This window comes from Nomascus leucogenys, chromosome 22a (assembly GCF_006542625.1).
Source record: "Nomascus leucogenys isolate Asia chromosome 22a, Asia_NLE_v1, whole genome shotgun sequence".
NCBI lineage: Eukaryota > Metazoa > Chordata > Mammalia > Primates > Hylobatidae > Nomascus > Nomascus leucogenys.
The window spans coordinates 64,532,636-64,555,602 of NC_044402.1; the positions used below are offsets into that span (position 1 = coordinate 64,532,636).

General features: G+C 34.8%; 1 protein-coding gene across 1 annotated transcript in view; it reads right to left on the reverse strand.

The window, feature by feature from the left end:
* The window catches only part of TFAP2D (transcription factor AP-2 delta), a 59,140-nt gene that overhangs the window by 14,403 nt on the left and 21,770 nt on the right, over positions 1 to 22,967 (reverse strand). Inside the window, exons 6-7 of the mRNA XM_003254169.1 lie at positions 13,163 to 13,304; positions 6,887 to 7,000 (exon numbers count right to left, since the gene is read on the reverse strand). Of these exons, the coding sequence (XP_003254217.1) occupies positions 6,887 to 7,000; positions 13,163 to 13,304 (256 nt within the window). The remainder of the gene's footprint in view (positions 1 to 6,886; positions 7,001 to 13,162; positions 13,305 to 22,967) is intronic.

The following is a 22,967-nucleotide window of genomic DNA, read 5'->3' on the forward strand; positions in this document are numbered from 1 at the left end:
CCCAGCCACTTTTCCATCTCAAGAAAATTTAACAAAATAAAAACAAAAAACAAAAACTATGCACACTTTAGGCTTCTTGGAGAAAACTAAACATGCTCACATTTAAGTAGAGACAAATATCCGCTCTTCAGCATATTGCCAAGAACAGAGCAATCAGAAAATACCAGTTAAGTTGACTGTAAGGCATGTCATATGTGTAACCCTGAAGGAAATGGGAATGAATAACCCTTGAAGAGAAAACTAGGGAAGACATGAGAACTGCCTTTAGAAAGTGGGAGGGAACCAGGATGAAAGTAACTCTGTAAAGCCCACAAGAAGTGGGACATTGGGAAACGGAAGGAAGGCATTTCTAATAGAGTTGTCAGAGAGACAGAGCAGTCTATTATTGAGAGTTTCCAAGCTTGAGATGGATGGTAACTTGACAGAGATATTGGGGAGAAGGTCTAAATGTTGAAGGACAGTAGGAAATGCTAAGGGCCTTCCAACACTGAGAATCAATGAAGAAAATTTAATCACCAGCAAGCACACAGATGTCTGGGACTGTCTATACATTCCTTATTTCCCAAGGCAGTAGTAAGAGGGTACATTTCTAAGAAGGTAGGCTGTCAGGATAATTTATGAGTTAAATAGGAGAATTAAGCACGTATATCTACATTTATTTACATATATTTATTGCATACATACTATTTGCTAGGTACTATGGATAAAAAAATGAAATTTCCTTATTTCATTATTTCCTTATTTCCCCAGGTAAATTACCAGTATGCTTAATCTTCTATTGTAGCATCACTCTTGTATATTATAAGCCTATATATTTATATATATAATTATATATATACAGTCTATATATAGAGAATAATTATATATATATTCTATATATAGAGAATAATTATATATACTATATATGTTCTATATATATAGAATAATTATATATATATTCTATATAGAGAGAATAATTATATATTCTATATAGAGAGAATAATTATATATAATAATATATTCTACAATATATAGACATATGTATTCTGTATATATAGAATAATTATATATATATTCTCTCTACATATATAGAATGTATAGATATATATAATTATTCTCCACTTTAGAAGTTCTAAAGAATGGGATAATCCTCTAGTCATCTTTTCACTACCTGCCATTAACATAGTAGAAACAATAAATAATAATTCTACTAGAAATAACAGAAACAACAAAACTTCAGCCTCCCAAGGTACATGCTGAGAAAAAAGGTTTTCTCATCTTTTGGACAGGGTGTCTTCCCTGGACTGAGCCTTCAAGATAGTCTAACTTATTACATTGTCATATGTGCTTTTGCTTGACTTCAGATTCAAGGAGATTATGAGAACATAAGAGACAAAGAGGGGAAAATTTTAAGATTTCCTGAAATCTCAAAGAGGAGAATTTCTAACATTTCAAAAAAGTCAGGGCTCTGGGTTTCCATCTGAGCCGAGGCTACTCGGACTGTGAAACCCCAATGCCACCTTGTTCTAATTGCCACCACTATTCCCAGGAACTGTGAGTCTATGGGGTGTTCCACAGATGTCAATCAAATCTTTTCCCCCTTCTTGTTTGTGTTGTGGTGTCTGCTGTGTTCTCTGCAACAATACACACTGTTGATGGTACTCAGTAAATTATAAATAATGAATAAGTCTGCCTTCTGTCATTTTGATGGAAACAAGAAGCTTTCCAGGCTGTGAATTGTGAGAAGGGTCACTGCTATGCATACGGCTTCCCAGAACACACTGATATGTCAACTGCCATGGAAAACTAGAAGTAGTTATTTGTGCTTTGTCTGGACATATTAAATCTGCTGAAAGTAAGCCACAGTTCTCAAGACACCAAATTGGCCAAACTATAAGGTATATTTTTAAGTGGTCTGCATTGGGAAGGAGGTTAAAGTAAATAAAATAGTAACACAAGCTGATGGTACTAATTAGCGTATTCTTTATGCCTATCCAATTACACTCCCTCTTCACTTCTTTCTCAGCCAGCATTCAGTAAAAATGGTGGAAAATCACACTCTGACAATTGTCTGCTTTCAAAGTCAGATATGATATGTCTCCTTCGTAATTCATCTTTCTCTTGAGCTTATAGTTCTATCGAAATTACAGTTGTCACTGTCAGCGGAAAATTTTAAAAGGGACACACTCGGCCTGGTACGGTTGCTCACACACCTGTAATCCAGCACTTTAGGAGGCCAAGGTGGGCAGATTGCTTGAGCCTACAAAGTTGAAACCAACCTGGGCAACATGGTGAAACCCTATCTCTATAAAAAATACAAAAACATAGCCAAGCATGGTGGCACATGCCTGTAGTCTCAAGAACCACCTGAGTCCAGGAAGTCTAGGGTACCGTGAGACATGATTGAGTTACTGCACTCCAACCTGGGTAACAGATTGAGACCCTGTCTCACAAAAAATAAAATAAAATAAAAATAAAAAAGACATGCTGTATGCTAACACATGTTTATCCAGATTATTAGTAGAATCATCAATGTAGAACCTTTTTATTTTTAATTTTAAAATTTTTGGTAGAGATGGAGTCTCTTTATGTTGCACAGCCTGGTCTTGAAGTCTTGGCCTCAAGTGATCCTTTCACCTCGGGCTCCCAATAGAATGTTTTTAATATGTTAGTATACAGTACAAAACTTGATAGAATTCTCAGTAACCCATTAAAAAGGAATTGGAGTTTTTCTTCGCCCAAAACAGGAAAAAAAAGCTTATAGTTATAGAATATCCTAGAACTGTGGTTCTTAAACCTACCTAACAATCAGAATCTACTTGAGAGTTTTAAAAATAACATAGATACCTGAGTCCAGCCCTAGAACTACTGAATCAAATCTTTAAATATTAAATATGTCCTCCAGTCCTTGAGTTTTGTTTTTTTTTACATTTTCAAGAGCGATTCTGATATAAAGCCAGGTTTAAGAAATATACTTGTAAAGAGCAGAGTATATTTCAAGGCTAAGCAACAAGCTGATTTTTGCTATCCTATTGTTAACATATTCTGTTGATGCCTTTTAAAATAAATGTGCAGTAAAGAAATTACACACATTTAAATTCAGTCTACATCGGGAACCTTCACTTCAAGTTTCAATTGGAAATGCCAATCATGTATCTTTTGTTTAAAATGATAAAATTTAAGACATGAAATAGAATGAAGTTGGACCCTCACCTTGCAACATAAACAAAAATTAACTCAAAGTGAATTAAAGACTGAAACAAGACATACAGCTGTAAAACTGTTAGAAGAAAAAATACAGGAAAGCTTTACTGCATTGTATTTGACAAAGATTTCCTGGATTTGACACCAAAAGCACAGGCAACAAAGGTAAAAATAAACAAATTAAACGACATCAAAATTTAAAACTATGTATCAAAAACACAACAGACTAATAAAGAAATGTACAGAATGGAAAAAAATTTGCAAATTGTACATCCAAGAAGAGGTTACTATCTAGACTACATAAAAATCTCCAGCTTAAAAAAAATAACCTGGTCAAAAAGTGGGCAAAGAACTTAAACATTTCTTCAAAGATGATATAGAAATGGCTAAGAAGCATATGAAAAGATGTTCAACATCACTAATCATTAGAGAAGAGCAAATCAATAATGAAATATCACCTCATACCCATTAGGATGGCTACTATTTGGTGAAGATACGGAGAAATAGACACCCTGTACATTATTTGTGAAAATGTAAAGTGGTATAGCTGCTATGGAAAATGGTAGAATAGGCCCTCAAAAAATGACAAATAAAATTTCCATATCATCCAGCAATTTCACTTCTGGGTGTATATCCAAAAGAACTGAAAGCAGGATTTTGAAGAGATATTTTCACACCTATGTTCATAGCAGCACTAGTCATGATAGTCAAGAAGTGAAAGCAACCCAATTGCCATCAATGAATGAATCAATAAACAAAATGTGGCATATATAGGCACATACACACTTACACACACACACACACACACACACACACACACACAGAGAAATACTGTGCATCCTTAAAAGGAAGAAAATTTTGACACACGCTATGACATGGATGAACATGGAAGACATTACGCTTAGTGAAATAAGCCAGTTACAAAAAGGCAAATACTGTATGATTCCTCTTATATGAGATGTCTAGGGTAGTTAAATTCACAGAAACACAAAACAGAATGGTAGTTGACAGAGGCTGGGGAGAGGAGAAGATGGGGAGTTGTTTAATGGGTACAGAGACAGTTTTACAAAATAAAAAAGTTGTGGAGATTGGTTATACAACGAGAATATGCTTGACACTACCGAATTGGTTAGAAATGGTTAAGATGGTAAATTTTGTGTTATGTATTTTTAATCACAGTTTAAGAAAAAGATATAGTAGGAAATTTGCTATAAAGAAATATTTGGTTATGCGATTTGTATCATCCTACTACTTTTGTTATGAAATCAGAAGATTTTTACAATTAAAGAAAAATAACAATTCTGGCAAACATTTAAAAAGCATAATAAATGGGAAATCATAACTTTCTAATATTCAAAATATTCGATATATAAATAATATAAACATTTTATAGATGATACTATTGTAAGTAAATACGTAGTGTTAGAAAGTTTTAAGATATGGTTATGCATGAAATTGTGATTAAGAAACTGAAGCCATATATAATCTTTAGTTTTATACCTCCAATATAATCTCACTTTCTTTTTCACTAGGGGTGAGGGTAGCCATTTACGATATATTTAGCTGCACTCTGAGTAACACCAGCTTGTTCCCATATTCTGTATGGGGAGGTAAATAAGAGCATATAAAGCCTACAAAGAAAATGCTCAGCTCACGTTTTGAAGTGAGTTTTCTCTAAAGAGTTCTGTGGCACTAAGTTGGCAACTGACTAATGTATTGACAAATAAGCAAGTTGTGCCTATGTTAAGGAAACAAATGTTTTGCCTATTTATTTCACACCATAGCTGATGTTCGACTGCTGCTCTATTTTGTTTTGAGCATAAAAAGGATGGCTTACTATCTGATGAAGTCCTCAGCATCTGTAATTGGAAATAATCTAGTATACATGACAGAGTCTCATTTCTCTGTACTTTAATAGTATGCTCCTTCTCTGAGTAAAATTGTAATTTAACACACTTCTTTAAATCCAGAATCAAACCTCAATGAAAATTAAGTTCTGAGTTGTTCTTTTGTAAAAATTATAAATCCTTTTATTATGCACACAAACAAAAATGTGAAAACTATTTGTGTAGATATAATGCTGGAGACAAATTTAAACTTGGATTGGTGGTGAAGGTAAATGATACATCATTTACTGAATGCTTACTTTACATTCTTTGTCTCATTTTAGCTCACCTATGACCATATAATGGAGGGGTTCTTATCCCATTTAAAGCTGAGGAAATAAAGGTTTGGAATGAGTGGGTAGCTTACATATATAATGGCTCACAGATACAAGGATTTGAAAAGGCTTTAACTCCAAAATCTTTTGCTCATGGCATCTGGGCATTTTATTTTCCCCCAATTTTATTACACTTCCTATTACTAGCTCAGTTGAGTGATAGGAGAGAAGTCCTGTGAAATATATCCTACATTTTGTGCATTTTTGGAAGATAAATTCTAAGTTGGGTCTTCAGAGATGTGTGTCTATTACATCTTCGGGAAACTTGTGACATATTGTAAAATAGAATATTGTATTTAACTGTCTCTGATGTTGCAGCCTAAATTTCAACTTATTTAAACACTTGTTATTTTATATAAGGAAGTGCCCTCCTCAACAGCTTTACAATTTTTGACAGGTATTGAAAGCATTTTAATATTTAATGTGTATTAGTCTTTCCTTATCATTGTTTAACTAAATGATAATAACTTAGAAAGGATACGATATGCCTATCATGTAGGCATTAAAATTCTAGAGTTTTAAAAATGTAAGGCACCTGAGTAATTACCATGTTCTTTCTCACCTTCCATCTGGGGCATAAACTAACCAGATAAAAAATATTTTCTTCATTCCCAAAACACGTCAGAAAATGAAATTTAAAATATGCTTCCAATAATGCATTTCATGCTCTTGTGTGGTCTAACTTAAGAACCATTTGCAGTTTCTAATTGCATCAAAATTTTTAACATACTTCTGGAAAACCAGTCAGTGATATCCTGTTAATTTCTGTCATGGCATCTTTCCACTAAACAATTGTGTCACCAAGATAAAGAAGGATTTAAAAGATTTCAGAACCCTCATCCAGAAGTGCTAAGTATTATTTGAAATAATAGTGTTCACTTTTATAAAGTAACGATTTCCTAACAATGCATAAAGATATAAAATTTTCCAATCTAAAATGCTTCATGCATTGTTATTCTCTCAATTTGATTTTACAGGCTTGGAATTTCAAAAAATTCAGTCAATCACTGCTATGGTCTGAATACGTGTGTCCCCTCCACCCCACTCCAAATTCATATATTGAAACCTAATTTCCAATGCAATAGTATTAAATAGCGTCTTTAGGAGGTGATTAGCTTATGAGGGCAGAACCCTCATGAATAGGATTAGTGCCCTTATAAAAGAGCCCAGGGGATCTTGTTTGGCCCTTTCATCATGTGGGAGAACATGGAGACGGTGCCATCTCTGAAGCAAAGAGCAAGCCTTTATCTAACTAATACTGCCGGCACCTTAATCTCAGACTTCCCAGCCCTCAGAACTGTAAAAAATATATTTCTGTTGTTTATAAATTACCCAGTCTAAAGTATTTTGTTATAGCCCATCTGAAAGGACTAGGACAGTCACCATATAAATAAATAAGTGGTATCTCTAAATAGAACTGTGATAGGAATACAAGAGTCTGGGTTAGTAAAGAATTTGAGCAAACTGGAAAACCAGTCTTACCTGAAATGTGTTAAATGTCTCTGGATGTCAAGGTCTAGAATTGGAGTGGGTCTGGAGGATCCCAGTGGTGATCTATCTTGGCTCAAGAGGTCTTGGAATTCTTTACAGATTTGTCTAAAATAAAAGAATCAAATTTAAAATTGAAATTTTGAAATTGGGCTTTAATTTCATCCCATGATATTTAACCAAAGACTTGTTCTCTCTTTTAAAAGAAGTCTAGATAACATTTCATAAAGCAACCTCAAAAGTTCCATTCATAGCATACAGTTGAGTTTCACAATGGTGACTTTGCTCTCAACGGTTGTAGGATAATCATATAACATTTCAAACAAATAACAATCCATGAGCACTGATAAGAACAATGTTCATTTTTAAGATGACTATTCATAAATTAACCTCAGGATAAGGGGAACCCCATATGAAATGATCACTCTGATCTTTTAAATTGAAATGTGATTTTTTTAGACATCATATCTGTAAACAAATTTCATTAAAGTTATAGTCTTACTTCAGAGCCATGATTCAGACTTTGGAAAATCCTTTTTTCCCAATATTGCATTAGAATTCATATTCTTATGAGCTAACTTTATATGCTAATATTTGAAGCAGATAATCACCAGTAATTTAGTTCACTAGCCTCACAAAAAATGGTTATATTATGTTCCATGTAAGCCAATTTCTTGCAAAAATTACCCTCAAGGTAACTTTTCTGCTACATTTTTGTTTTGCTTTAAATGGTTATGGTTTTTGGTCATTGGTTTCAGTTTAATTACAGTATTAACATGTAACAATAAAGACTTTGTGATGTACACTCCAAATGATATAATTCTAAAGAAGGAGAATACACTATACAAAGAGATTTTGTTTTTGTTTTTGTACTTTAACAACAAAACACTAAATTAGTCCAGTCTCTGAAAAGTAAAGATTGCCAAAGAATTGCTTAAAAACATCCATCATCTAAAGTGAGGTGACTCCGTAAATCAAGGGATAATATGACAGTAATTAGGTTTTTTGTCTGTTTTTACAATGGACAGTTGCAAAAATGTAATAATGTAGCCCTGACTTTGATTATCAATGTAAACAAAGACAGGTATAGAAGAGTCAAATTATTTCAAGTGAGTATGAACCCGGCCATTATTCTGCTGCAAGGCATTTGTGTCATTAACAAATGACTACCAAAAAGTGACAAAATATCTTGAAGTACAAATAAGTGATCACTGAGTTAAAAATCGGTGGGGACTTCTTTTTTTTTTTTTTTTTTTTTGAGACGGAGTCTCGCTCTGTCACCCAGGCTGGAGTGCAGTGGCGCAATCTCGGCTCACTGCAAGCTCCGCCTCCCGGGTTCACGCCATTCTCCTGCCTCAGCCTCCGAGTAGCTGGGACTACAGGCGCCCGCCACCGCGCCCGGCTAATTTTTTGTATTTTTAGTAGAGACGGGGTTTCGACTTCTTAATCAGGTATCTAAAATTTATTGAATTCCATCAAAGATCACTTATGATATTTTAAATGAACAGTGAGGGTCTGGTTTAATGCTAGTGTTCAAATATTGTGTCATTTCACAGAAATTGCCTTCTTCATGTTTGCAGAACACAGGTGAAAGTAAAAAAGAGTCAGAGATAGGAAAAACAAAGTCCTTATCTGCTTCAATGAAATAAGGTACTTCACATCCCCTTCCTAAAGGGCCAGTTGGATCTCTGAGATACAGCATCTGAATACATGCTTTTAACAACTGTGTGTTTCTACTTTCATTGAGAAGGTTTCTTCTGAACTCACATTTTCTGTTGTGAGACTTAGTTGCTTTATGAAATATACCTGTTTTCAGGTGTATTCCCTATATTTTAATCAATGAATACAACTTAATCTAAGTATTTGGTGCCATTTTGAGGAGTATATCATAATCTTTTGTGCTTTGTGTTATTTAATATAGAATTGTTGTCTTTGTTTATGGAAATTTCTAACTAAAATTTTAAATTTAGCCTCATGCTATCATTTCCAAATTACTGTATGGTAGGTCATCATTACGATCCATTCTTACAAAGAAAGATTGGTGTTGTTTTTAGACTTTTGTTTTTAGCAGTCTTTTAGTTTTTCTATCAAAGTAAATTTTAAAACATTAAAATAAAGATTGAAACATTGCTTTAGTTATTGTGGCATAATATCAGAATTAATTGGATAATGGAATAAACTTTTAAGTTGACAAATCAACTTTGTTCCTGTATGAATAATACAGCAAGTTATAATAAAATTGATGAAGAAATTAGAGAAAGTTAAAGAGGTGGAAAAATTTAACTCATGCTAAATAATTCACACATGAGGCTCTACCAGGAGTAATATTAGACTCTCTCCCTTTTATATGTAATTCTACAGCTTAACTCACTCACTTCCAAGCTTAGACTTGAAAACAGATGACAATCTTGTAGATTCCCCTTAGGCAATTATCACCATCATCTCATTATGGCACTTACAGAATTATGATTTTATGACTACTTTCCTTCTTATTTAATTTTTTATTTGTAAACCTACAAAAAGAAACAATCTTACATCTCAAGGCAAAGTGTCATATTATGAATTATGTAACACAAGATGATCTTCAGTGAATCATACATTCTAACTTTATCACTTACATCATTGTCCTTAAGGACGTAAGTTTTTAGCTGATGTCTGAAATCCAAATTCTATGTTTCACCTTTAGATGATTAATAGTATGGTAATACTGAAAGTTGTTAACTATTCTGCTTTACCTTAATGCAGATCAAATGTTAGACATATTTAGTTCTAAATTCAATCAAAAGTTTTAAATATGTTTTCTATTAACCAAATAAACACGTTTTGTCTGGTTCGTTTTTAGAATTCAAAAAATGTTTCAGTTTCTATTCTTTCACCTAAATAAATGTCTAAATTACACAAAAATATTTAATCAACAAAACACTGGAAATAAAGAGGCATTAGAAGACTAATGACACTTAATTAATAGGCCCTTTATACGATCGTATACTTGGCAATATACTTAACGACAACTGAATCTGTAATCCATGGAGGTAAAAAAGAAATATGTAGGCCAATCTGACAATGTAGATTAGCAATTGGATCTCTCATTCAATAAATTTTAGATTTCATATGTATTTTCTATAATGTTGTCCAAGTCTTATGAATAAAGGTGAACTGACCAGGATGTAATGAATATCCATATAGGCTACTTAATATTAACTTTTACCATTTTAATTGATGAAAATATCCAATGCTTTACCACTGGTGTAAAATTAGAAACTTCTCAGAACACATGTTGGGTCCATTCATATGTTGCACAAAAAGGGTGTTATTTCTACACATTCCCTAGTTTATCTAGTTATAGTGATTACTGGTTATATTACATATGTTTGCTATGACTAGAGTCTCTGATTTTTATTTCACATAGTCCAGTAAGAAGATAGGATGCATATAAATAACAAAAATAAAAAACTATAAAGCTGTATTATAATTTTCAGATGTTTATGCCTATTTACTCTTCTGTAAAATAAGTTAATTGAAATGAGTGGATTCAATTCTTGCTTGACATTTAATGGTCTGCAAATGTGCAGCTCTGAGCAGACAGATAAAATAAAATTACATGTTCTCACAATGTTTTATGAAATCAAAGTTCAAAATATCACCTAAAATAATATATGTTACTTAGATCCCAGGTAAGAGGAAAATAATACTACCTGGTCAAATACGCTACTCAAAAATAGATGTCTCAGTATAATTTTGGCAAATATGGATGCATTTCTCTTATTTCCCTCAAATTCTTCTAGCATTTACTTCTATTAAAACAAAATCTCAGTGCCAATTCGAATGTACTCAGAGACTACTGCACACTTCAACAGAATGATGGGAATCTCCAAGAAAATAGGAATTGTATTTATTGCATCAATGATGGTAGTGGTGAATACTTCCAAAACCATTCCTGGGGGAAGGAGGACAAGAAGAAGTGTTTCTCTGGATTAAGGAGTGAAAGTCTTTGAATATGCATGATAAAACCACAACCAAATCATTTTGATGTAGAAAAAATGAAAGTGTTTTCTCTTGGAAATTTGTATTTTGGGACAGTAAAATTCACGTGGATGTGTGCGTTGGTAAACTTGCATGATCCAGCCAGCTAGGATGATATGCTATGGAAACACCTAGGAGATATTACTGAAACTCTAGTACTGTATAATTCTCTTGGTCTGTAACAAGTCTTTATCTTTCTCCTACTGTAATGTAAAGGATTCAAACTAACTATATGTGCTTTCAGGTCCTTTTGGAGAAACTGAAACATGACTGAAATTATTTGGAAAAAAAAATTTAGTCAAGAAGTTATTTGGAAAAGGAAATGAGTACACGGTAGAGATAAAGACTCCCAGAAAACAAACCGTGCAAAAGGTTCAGATTTAGGTCTTCCTACTAGCAAGTTTTCAGGGGCTTCCACATCACAAAATTTATTCCCAGATTTTAAGTGCAACTTTTATACCTGCCTTATAATTTTCTTTCTCTATCTCTTGATCTTCATCCTCTCTTTCTGCTATTCCCTTCCCCTTAATCTTGTTTTGCTTTTTCTCCATTCCTTCTGCCACCAACTTTTGTTTTTCTTGTCTTTGGGACAAGATGAGATAATCTAGTACTTTCAGAACAGCAATAGATAAATATAATCCTAAGTCCAAACAGTGCCAGCCACAGCAAGTGTGTAAACTTCAATTAAGGGACTCAAGTGTCTTGGACAAACCTGTGAGATGGTAAGTATCCCATATACTCCTTAAATTTCTAAAAAGACCTGTGTTACATAAGAAGCTGGTAGAAAAGAGAATATTTAGTTTTGGTTTTATGCATTTTGAGCCAATTTAAATCTTAGCCAGTATGTCATAAAGGCATTAAATAATTACTTTTTATCAGTTTCTAAGAAGTGATGTTTTTAATACTCTCTGCCCTAGATTTTCTCTTAAAAAGTTTTCCCTAAGGCTGGGCATAGTGGCTCATGCCTGTAATCCTAGCCCTTTGGGAGGCCAAGGAGTGCAGATTGCTTGAACCCAGGAGTTTGAGACCAGCCTGGGCAACATGGCAAAAATGCATCTTTACAAAAAATACAAAAACCAGGAGGGTGTGCTGGCTCATGCCTGTAGTCTCATTTACTTGGGAGGCTGAGGTGGGAGGATCACATGAACCTGGGGAGGGTGAGTCTATAGTGAGCCATGATCGCGCCACCGTACTCCAGTCTGGGTGACAGAGTGAGACTGTCTCAAACAAACAAACAACAAAATACTTTTCCCTGAATAAATAAATTAATTCATAAATGACAGTTTAACCAGCTGAAACTATCAGTTCTAAAATCTTAATATAGAATTAAAAATTATTTAAGATTCTTAACAGCCTATATGTATCAATAACTTAATAAAGAGAGGATAACAAGAATTGGTTACTACCAGAAGGATTTTCCTCTAAAACTTTTGAACGTAACCTGCAGCGCTATCTGCGGTTCTGCTGGATTTTTACACAATAAATGGCAGTATTCTCACAAATTATTGACGAACTTTCAAGGGTCAAGGAATTTAAAAGTCATCTTATGCAAGCTTCCCCCTTTCCTATTGTATTGTCAAATTTGTCTACATCGTTTTCCTCATTATTTTAATTTGCATTTTAATTGCAAGATGTTATTGCAATTTAATGTAATTACAATTTCCAGAAGCTTTGAAATACATTACACCTTAAAAAAAAAAAGACAATAACAGTATGAGGCAGTACAAGGATGATTTGCTTACTCATACACAAGAGAGGATGGGGGCACTCATAGTGATCCTTGGTCCCAGAAGTCTCCCTGGTGCCTCTCACCAACATGTGACCTCATCTTCTGTCACATTCTCCAAACATTTATGGTGTTTTGAGATCTTTACCCTCATTTATTAAGGCAAAATGAGTGCCTTAGACCAAATTACATAGCAACCAAAGGCATATTTGCCTGGGATCTACATTTCCTAAACATGTTTTTCTCCAAGGGGCTTTTGCATATTCTGGAGAAGTTTTCCAAGAACTTTCATCAGTTTCAATGACAGCCTTATCACTAATCAAGGGCAGTTTGTAAACCTTGCCTGGGCACCAAAGGGTAGAAAGTCCTTGTTGAATATATCTAGCTGCTGGTGTGTGAGACCTTCCTTGTTTTAGAGAATGGGTGCCTTCTAGACGGTTTTCCTCATTTCAAAGAAAACGAAAAAAAAAAAAAAAAAAACTGAAGATGAAAGCACACAGAGGTTTCACCATTCTGCTTACTTGGTCGCCAGGATCATCTTTTTTCTTGCTGTCTGTTCTTTCTGTTCCATATGTTGTCTGGCAAGATGTTCTCCTACTGCTTTGGCTGGAAACTCTGTTTCACAAGTGTAGCCAAAATCCCGAGCCAAGTGCAAAGCCTCCCCTGTTGGCAGATAACACAAGTGAGTTTCTCACCAGCATCCAACCTTAATAACAGTAGTGTCTTGCATTTTGCTCAAGCCTCACTCCTGGCTGTGGTCAGACAAATCATTTTTCCTACTTAAACTATTCAAGAAAAAAGACCTCTTTCGGGGGAGGAGGGGAGGTAATGAGGAAGAATGAGGGGAAATTGAGGAACAGAGAAGTGACTTAGCAGGCAGGGATAGGTGGAAAATTGAGGGGAAAAAAACAGAAACACAATCCAGAAGTGTTGACTCCCCTCATGGCTCTGGCCATTAGACCAGACTGACTTCCCAGGTTTTACACGTGACTCCCAAGCGAAATGGCTCCATGGACAAGTCATTTTGTGGCTGCTGAACCTACAACCTATTCTTAGTGTGTCTAAACTATTCAGATGTTTTTTCCATGCGACCTATTAAAATACCTGCGAAGTGTCCATATAACTTTTCAAGGAAGTCGGAGAACTTTGGAAAATCATGAATAACTTTGTTCTTTCACAAAATCCTAAACCCAAGTAAATTTTTAAGAAATGGGGTAAGAATGGCTTCCCAGCAAAGTAAAATTAAGTGATGAAAATCAATCTGGAAAACAATGGTATTTTTAAAGCTCAGTCAAGGCAAATCTTACCTGTCCACTAAACTTTAATTTAAAAAATCCAGTTTCCTAAACAAATGTAGTACATATATACCGTGGAATACTATGCAGCCACAAACAGAATGAGATCATGTTCTTTGCAAAAGTAGCTGGAGGCCATTATCCTAAGTAAACTACCACAGGAACAGAAAACCAAATAGTGCATGTGCTTACTTATAAGTGGAAGCTTAACAATGAGAACACATGGACACAAAGAGAGGAACAACAGACACTGGGACCTACTTGAGGGTAAAAAGTGGGAGGAGAGAGAGAATCAGAAAAAATACCTATTGGGTAGTATGCTTATTACCTGGGTGATGAAATAATCTGTACACCAAACCCCCATGACACAGTTTACCTATATTACAAACCTGCACATGCACCCCTGAACCTAAAAGTTAAAAATAAAATCAAGTTTTTACTGTATATCTGTTAATACTAAGCATCTACTCACCTACTTTATTCAAGGCACAGTGCTAGGTAGAATGGGGAATAAAAAGAGTACCAAAGATTGCCTGTCTCTAGGAAAATGATAGTCATAACAATAATAGTAGCACCAACAAGTATCTTAGTAGCACTTTATAATTTTTATTGCACCTATATGAATATTACCTATAATCTTTTCATGTTTGTTGTTATTATGATCACAGTATATAATACAAGATGTTATATTACAAGTACCAGGAAAAAATGAAATAGCTGATAATATGAAGAAAAGGGAGGGAAAGTTTATAGATATACAAAATATACAAAACAGAACGGTTAATATCAATGAAAATATCCTTAGTAAAGATGCTAGCATTTTGGGAGGCAGAAGTGGGAGAATCCCTTGAGCCCAGGAGTTTGAGACCAGCCTGGGCAACATAGAAAGACCCCATCATCTCTACAAAAATTTAAAAATTAGTCAGATGTGGTGGTGCATGCCTGCAGTCCCTAGCTACTGAGGGTCTGAGGCCGGAGGATTGCTTGACAACATGAAGTTGAGACTGTAGTGAGCCATAATTACACTACTGCACTCCAGCCTGGGTGACAGAGTAAGACTCTGTCTCCAAACAAAACAAAACAAAACAAAAGATACTATTTTTTTCATTCCCACAAGGTGAGACCTCCTGTTCTAGGCCTTAGCAAAAAAGTCTAGTTTAATATAAAAGGTATTGCAATAAGCAAACATATTAGTGTGGTTAATGTTTTGTAAACTCTGAGCATGCCCCTCCCCACACATATTTCACATGAGCAATGGCAGGTCTTTAGTTGCAATTTTAATATTTGTGTGGTGGAAAACCTCATTGCTTTTTCTTCTATTTTAAATAGAGAGATGATGTAACTAAATGGAAGGGATCTCTATATTAATCTGAATAGTGCTAGTTTAATGGGGGGTCACAGTTTAAGGTAAGAAAATATGTGCGTATTTGGCAGAAGAAATGGCACAAAGGCGTGTGTGTGTGTGTGTGCGTGTGTGTGTGTGTGTGTGTGTTTTAAAGTCATTGTTATGCCATACAGGACACTCACTATTGCTTGAAAAACGATAGAAGGGAGATTATTTGGGAAGTTTCTAATTTGGAAGTAAAAATGTTTTAAACCTTGACCCATCAAATAACGCTACAGCTCCTGACCAGAGGATAAACTCATGTGGACCTTAGGATTCAAAAGTATCTTGTAACTAACAGGTAATACCATCAGTAGAGTCATCTTTGTACAGCAAGTCAAGTTACATATATTAATATAGCTGCACATTGTTATTGTTCATACCGAAACAGATATTTAAATAACATTTTAACAGTCTATCTATCCATCTATCTGTCTATCTATGTGTGTCTGTCTATGTATCCATCCATCCATCCATCCATCCATCCATCCATCCATCCATCCAGTCCTTTTTCTTTACTGTTTGCACAATAGTAGGAGAGGTAAAACAGGGCAAACGAGGATGGCAGCACGCCTCTTGAATTTTGTGCTAAAACCTGATTCCTGCGGATCTGTCCCATTTTATGCAAAGCTCTCACCGTGTGGCAGTTTTAAAAACAGTTTGAATGGGACAGCTGCTATTTACATTTACACTGACAGCCAGATCCTTCCTTCCCTCAGTTCTGTTTACTGCTTTCTCCTGCTTGTGATTTAACATTGTTACAGGATGTATAGCAATGCTACATCAAAAGAAGTGGCAAGTGAAGACACTCTGATATGTAGTTAAAATGTGTATATCATGCCACAAAAACTTTGTGTGTGAGGGCCCAAAAATGAATGAACAAATGGATCCATTAATTAAAATACACATGGTGTTCAGAAACAATGACAAATCTATAGTTAAGTCCTTTACAACAGATGTTTTAGTCAACAGGTTTAAGAAAACTAGACATTTTACAGTCAGAAAAGCATATTAACATGACTGTAAGGAGTTTGACTGATTTGGGAAAATAAAAATCCATGAGCTCCTCTGCCTCTGTGGTGGCACAAAATGTCTATATGAACAATGAACTGAAGTGCAATAACCTGTGGTGGAAAGAGCAATCCAGGAAAGCCCGAGGATGTTTTCCCTTCTATTTCCAGAACAGCAAATATGGCTGCCGTCACCTCACTCCTGAGAGAGAAGTAGAATACCCTTGTTCTTGTTCTTTCTTTTTTTTTTTTTCAGGGCTACTTTAAGCTATCCCTTTATTTCAATGTATTGCAGCACTTGGCCATCCACCTTTTTTTTTTTTTTAATTTAATACAACTGAAGCAACACACTAACGTTGAAATACCTTCATTTTATTCCATATCATTTCAATAATTACCTATTTTAGAAGTAGGATAGAATGGTATTTCTGTCTTTAGGTCTTAGGCCAGCATCCTTAGCAAAGTAACACAGGAACAGAAAATCAAATACCACATGTTCTCACTTACAAGTGGAGGCTAAATGATGAGAACACATGGACACATAGAGGGGAGCAACACATACAGGGATCTTTTGGAGGGTGGAGAGTGGGAGGAGAGAGATCAGGAAAAATAACCAATGGGTACTAGCCTTAATACCTGGGTGATGAAATAATTGGCACAACCACCACCCACAACACAAATTTACCTATGTAACAAACCTGCATTTGTACCCCTGAACTTAAAATAAAAGTTTTAAAAAAGAAGTAGGGTACATGGGTGTGTAGGTGGATCAGGTTGGTGCTTGGAGAAAAGTATTCCAAGAGCAAGGCTTTAGGCTGTATGTGCCACATAGTAACCCCACCTACTAAAAAAGTGAAAACCATGAAGGATATTCATCTTTTCAGTAGTAACAGAACCAGATATTTAATACTTATATTAAACATATCTCTTAAAAAGCAGGCACAAATAAATTCCAGAACATAGCAAGAACGTAAAAGATAAATTTCCCCCTTGATTTTAGAGAATTCACTTTTCCACACTCCAAAGCAAAAAGTAAAAAATTAGGAAGAAATATCAGGAAAAATTTAAGTGACATTCATTGATGTTGCTCTGAAATAGAAAGTTAATGGCAAAATGTTTTTTAAGGAAAAACTGATTGCACATTGTGCCAAGATCCTGAGTTTTATAAGAAGCAGGTTTAAATGCATTTTAACAATAAAAATAAATATACCTGACTTTCAATCGTTATACAGTCATTAAGAATTTTTCTTTCTTTAGGCCAGGTGTGGTGGCTCATGCCTGTAATCCCAGCACTTTGGGAGGCCAAGCCCGGTGGATCACGAGGTCAGGAGTTCAAGACCAGCCTGGCCAAGATGATGAAACCCCATCTCTACTAAAAATACAAAAAAAAATTTAGCTGTGTGTGGTGGCGGGCACCTGCAATCCCAGCTACTCAGGAGGCTGAGGCAGAGAATTGCTTGAACTCGGGAGGCAGAAGTTGCAGTGAGCTGAGAGCATGCCACTACACTCCAGCCTGGGTGACAGAGTGAGACTACACCTCAAAACAAACAAACAAACAAAATTATTTCTTTAAAATTATGGTATTTTCAAAAAAATTACTTTACACAACTAAAAAATTAATATTTAACACTAATTTTTACTAAGCAGTACTTGTACATTGTTATTCAATAGATAATTCTCATCAACTGTCACTCTAATAATATTGCCTTAAAAACAATTCAGTTTAACTTACTGTTACAAAACCCAATGTTATTAAATGAAAATAACAATTTGCATGTGTTAAACTCCAGTCATATATTTATGATTTGAATTTTATTTTCACATACAGAGAAATAGCACATTCAATTCTATGGGATTATTCCAAGAAGTACCTATTAGAAAGCAAATTTGAGAATTAAGTAAATTCTTATAATATCAAGCTTTAGCAAACCCTGGAGCTGAAGCACAAAGTAAGTATATCTGATGCCCTGACTTACAGATTTCCCAGACTTTTCGGAAAGGAATGCATTCCACGACTCTATACATCATAGGATCTATGGCCTGGAGAGGTGCCTTATAATATAGTAGTTTCACTAGTTTGATGTTGCTTTTGTCAAACACCAACACTTTGTGTTTCAAAGTGAAAGTTTCATTCTCCATTAAATATCCTGCACTTAGCACAGCATCTGATTCACAATAGTTACTCAGTAGACATCTGTTAAATGAAAAAGCTTTCAGATTATGTTACTAGTATGTTAATTATGATAACAGTCTTGTGAAGCATCCCCTCCTAGAATATAAGGAAGAACTAGAGCAAAAGAGACTTGTTAGAAAGAATTAAATATATACAGAAAAACCTATGAAAAACAGAAAAATAGAGTAAATCCCTCTATCAGTGGAGCCATTTAATAAAATAGACTATACTTGAAGGCAGGCTTTCTCAACCCTTGCTACTCCCATAACCTAGAAATTTGCTTTAAAAAATGTTTTTCACCAATAGCAAAGACTTGGAACCAACCCAAATGTCCATCAATGATAGACTGGATTAAAAAAAATGTGGCACATATACACCACAGAATACTATGCAGCCATAAAAAAGGATGAGTTCATATCCTTTATAGGGACATGGATGTAGCTGGAAACCATCATTCTGAGAAAACTATCCCAAGGACAGAAAACCAAACACCACATATTCTCACTCATAGGTGGGAATTGAACAATGAGAACAATTGGACACAGGGTGGGGAACATCACACATTGGGGCCTGTCGTGGGGTGGGGGGAGAGGGGAGGGAAATGACCAGTTAATGGATGCAGCACACCAACATGGCACATGTATACATATGTAACAAACCTGCATGTTGTGCACATGTACCCTAGAACTTAAAGTATAATAATTTAAAAAAAGTGTTTCACCCCGTATCAATCAATCTCTGGTGCCAGGGCATCTGCAGTTTTTGAATGCTCCTAAAGTAATTCTCTCAAACCAGAGATGAGAAACCACTCTCCTAAGATAAAGAGAAAGCACTAGGTAGGGATGAACTGCACATCTTCCAAAAATATAAGGATTCTATGACTTATACAAAAGGGAAAGCAGCCACTAGCAAGTTAATATGAAACGATAAGAGCCTCTGTCTGTCTGGGTTCTTGCATGATGAGAACTCCCTTATTTGGCTAATATGGTACGAACTCTATAGACAAAAGAGAAAATGTGGTAGTAGAAGTAGAGAGAGCATTGTTAGGGAAACGAAGACTTCAGCCTATTGGAAAAGCATATTTGTTAAGGGGGATTTAATATAAGATGAAGCTTGCACTTAAAGTTCGTAGGAAAAAGATGGATTATCAATAGAAAATGTTAAGCCAACAAGGTGGCCACCTGGAAAAAAACAAATGAAACTGCATCTATAGCATACATTTAGCCATGAAACAAAAGTCCAGATGGATCATAGATTTAAACATAAAAAATGAAACCACATAGTAAATAGAAGATAACATAGTATTTTTATGATCTTGGAATTAAAAAGGCCTTGTACAGTGTTGCAATTAAAACTAAAAGCCATGAAATAAAATATGAGAATATAATTATATTAATGTAAAAAAGTTCTGCATGCAAAGACCTCAATAAACAAAGCAAATAAACAAAAACCCATAACAGCCAACTGAAAAATGAAAGTAAGTCATATGAAAGACTTACTAACATTTAATAAGCCAATTTTCCTAATAAGACTGAAAACTTACAAACCAATAAGGTAAGTACAAATATTACTCCATAAATACAAAATAAGTAAATAGAAAAGCTCATAAAAGTCCAAGAATATTCTGAATCTCCCTCATAATAGAGATTTTTTTTAGTCAATCAAATAAGCAATGATAAAAAAATTAATAGCCTCCTGTTTAATTTAGAGTACAGGAAAGTACTATAATGTCAATGCTTCTTACCCTCATTACTAACAGGATTATAAATTTGCAACCACTATTAAGGAGAATCTGCCAATAATCAATCAAAACTATAAATGCAAATCATTTCTTGACCCTGCAACGCCATTCCTAGACATTTATTGAAGATATGTGCTTGCATATCTGTGGAACTATTTGTATAAGTCTGAGGTTCTTCATTGAAGCACTATTTGTAATAGCCAAAGACTGAAAACACCTAAATGATATTCAGAAGAGGACTGGTTAAATAAATTGTAATAAATTCATTCAGTAAAATACCATGAGTGTTTAAAAGAACAAACAACTTGTAAGCACTGAAAAAAAAGAATGAACACTAAGACAAACTGTGAAAAAATTAATTGCAAAATAGTGTCTACAGAATACTGTAATTTATTTTAAAAATGAATAAAAGAGATACACACATATATCCTTGGAAGGAAAAAGATCAACTAATAACATTTGTTTTCTTCTGGGAGGGGAAGTGAATGACTGGGGAACAGAGTGAAAAGGAAGTATTTTACTGAATACTTTTCTGTAACTTTTGAATCCTGAACTATTTGTTTGTATTATTTATTTAAACTTATATTAATCAAAAAGTAAAATTACTCTTTGCCTTATTCTTAGAAAGATTTAATTCTGAACTCAAATATTTATTGTAGATGGAATGTGGGTAATTGCAAGTTTTCCATTGTTATTCAATAAAAGTTAGTCATCACTAAGAATAATTATAGCCTGCAATTTGATTAAAATACCTACAAATTTCAATAAATGTAAGCAGTGGGGGCCACAGCTCATTCCTATAATCTAGCCTTTGGGAGGCCAAGGCGGAAGGGTCACTTGAGCCAGGCCAGCCTGGGCAAAAAAGTGAGATCCCCATCTCTACCAAAAAATCAAAAATTAGCCAAGCATGGTGGTACGTGTCTGTGGTCTCAGCAACTCAGGAGGCTGAGGCAGGAAGACCCCTTGAGTCTAGGAGGTAGAGGCTGTAGTGAGCTGTGTTCACGCCACTACACTCCAGTCTGGACAACAGAGCTCTTAAGACTGTCTCTAAAAACAAAACAAAACAAAACAAAACAAAAAAAGGAATAAAGCATTAGTTGATCCATTAAGTTTTGAAAGGAAGAATCATAGAAAAAAGAAAAGAAAGACACTAAGAAGAGAATTCAAACATTATTTTTAGTGAGCATCACTATGTGCAAGAGTGAATAATGAGCTAGGTCAAAGGTGGCAAGGGAAAAACTGAGGCAAATTGGTTTGGCTATATTTGTCTTTATGTGGCACAGTCACTATGAGTAGGAACAGGAGTTTATGGACACCCAAGCACATAGTCAGACACAGTGACGTATGTATAGTATCCTATTCCTTCTGCCTCTACATGCAAATACCATCCCCACCCCCCAGAAATGAATGAAATCTTAAAATGCAGCACAGGGGAGTGATATTAGAAAGTTTGCAAATAATTTTAAAAGATATACTCTAAGATGGTATATATTTATCCATAATATTGAGTGATACTATTTCAGGTTCATTGAGACCAATTTTTGAATACTGATAAATGTAAGTTTTTAGATAATAGATAACAATAAGTTTTATCTAATTACCAATTACCGAAGCAGAGTCTCCTACATAGAAATTATCCTGTACTTAGAATAAGACATTTATGAATGATACAAAACCTAATAGTCTAAAAAATATGCAAAACTGTCTCCAAGAAAACACTGTGAGTGCCAGAATGTGTGTATGCAAAAGGGAACAGCAGAGCTTTTCCAGGTGAGACTGTCTAACTAAAGTGAACATCAATTAGAGCTATTAATACAAGAGATCAATGCACTACACTTTTCATATCAAATATACTTTTAGAAGAAAGCTGAAAACCTTTCTCCCAAAGGTGGGACTAATGTGGGAATGCAATGTCTGGAGAAGGCCAGTGAAGGAGCTATTTGGGAAATGAGGTCCATGAGTTGCTCAAGTTTCATATGACTTTTAGTTTCGTATGTCACCACCACCACCCAAAAAAAGCTGATTGTTGGTACCTGTGTAAGAGCAACAAGAATATTAGCTTTGTTCTAAACTCTATGAGAAGAATGACTTATGATGAGCATTCCCTAAACAGATGTTATCCCTAATAATTGATTCCGGTTTCCAAGCCTATACTTCTCATGCAGTCAATGATACTTCTTTCCAAAGTCATAGACTAATCACACCAAGAAAACTTTCTTAGTAGATCTTATCTATAGGAAAGAGTTCATTGACAAATCGGTTGTTTTCCCTTGTTTCTTGAGAATACAATAATTTAGGCTCAAGATTAAAGGCAGAAGGGAAATACTCCAAGTGGTAGGATTTCTTTCTACTGCCTTTTGGAAGTTTGGCCACAGTGGAATAAAAAGGTTTTGTAGGGGAATCTTGTAACTAATAACTTAATGAATTGGCATCCTTTAAAAAGTACAATGGATACTATTGATAATTTTTTCCAGAAGAAATTAAACCAAGATTTAATGTCCCCCTAACTTTGAGGGATTAAGTAGAAGCAGAAGGTTCATCAGGTTTTAAAAACCCTGTACTAGTGGACAAAGTTTTTGAAGCTTGGACACAAGAAAGTTCAAGAAACTTGTTCAAGGTTCCTAGCAGAAGGGGAGGACCAATCTAATGTGAAAAACAGGCTTAAAGATTGGTAACCTTTTTTCTATCCCTGAGTTTTACTTTGGTTAAATTCAGAAGTAACT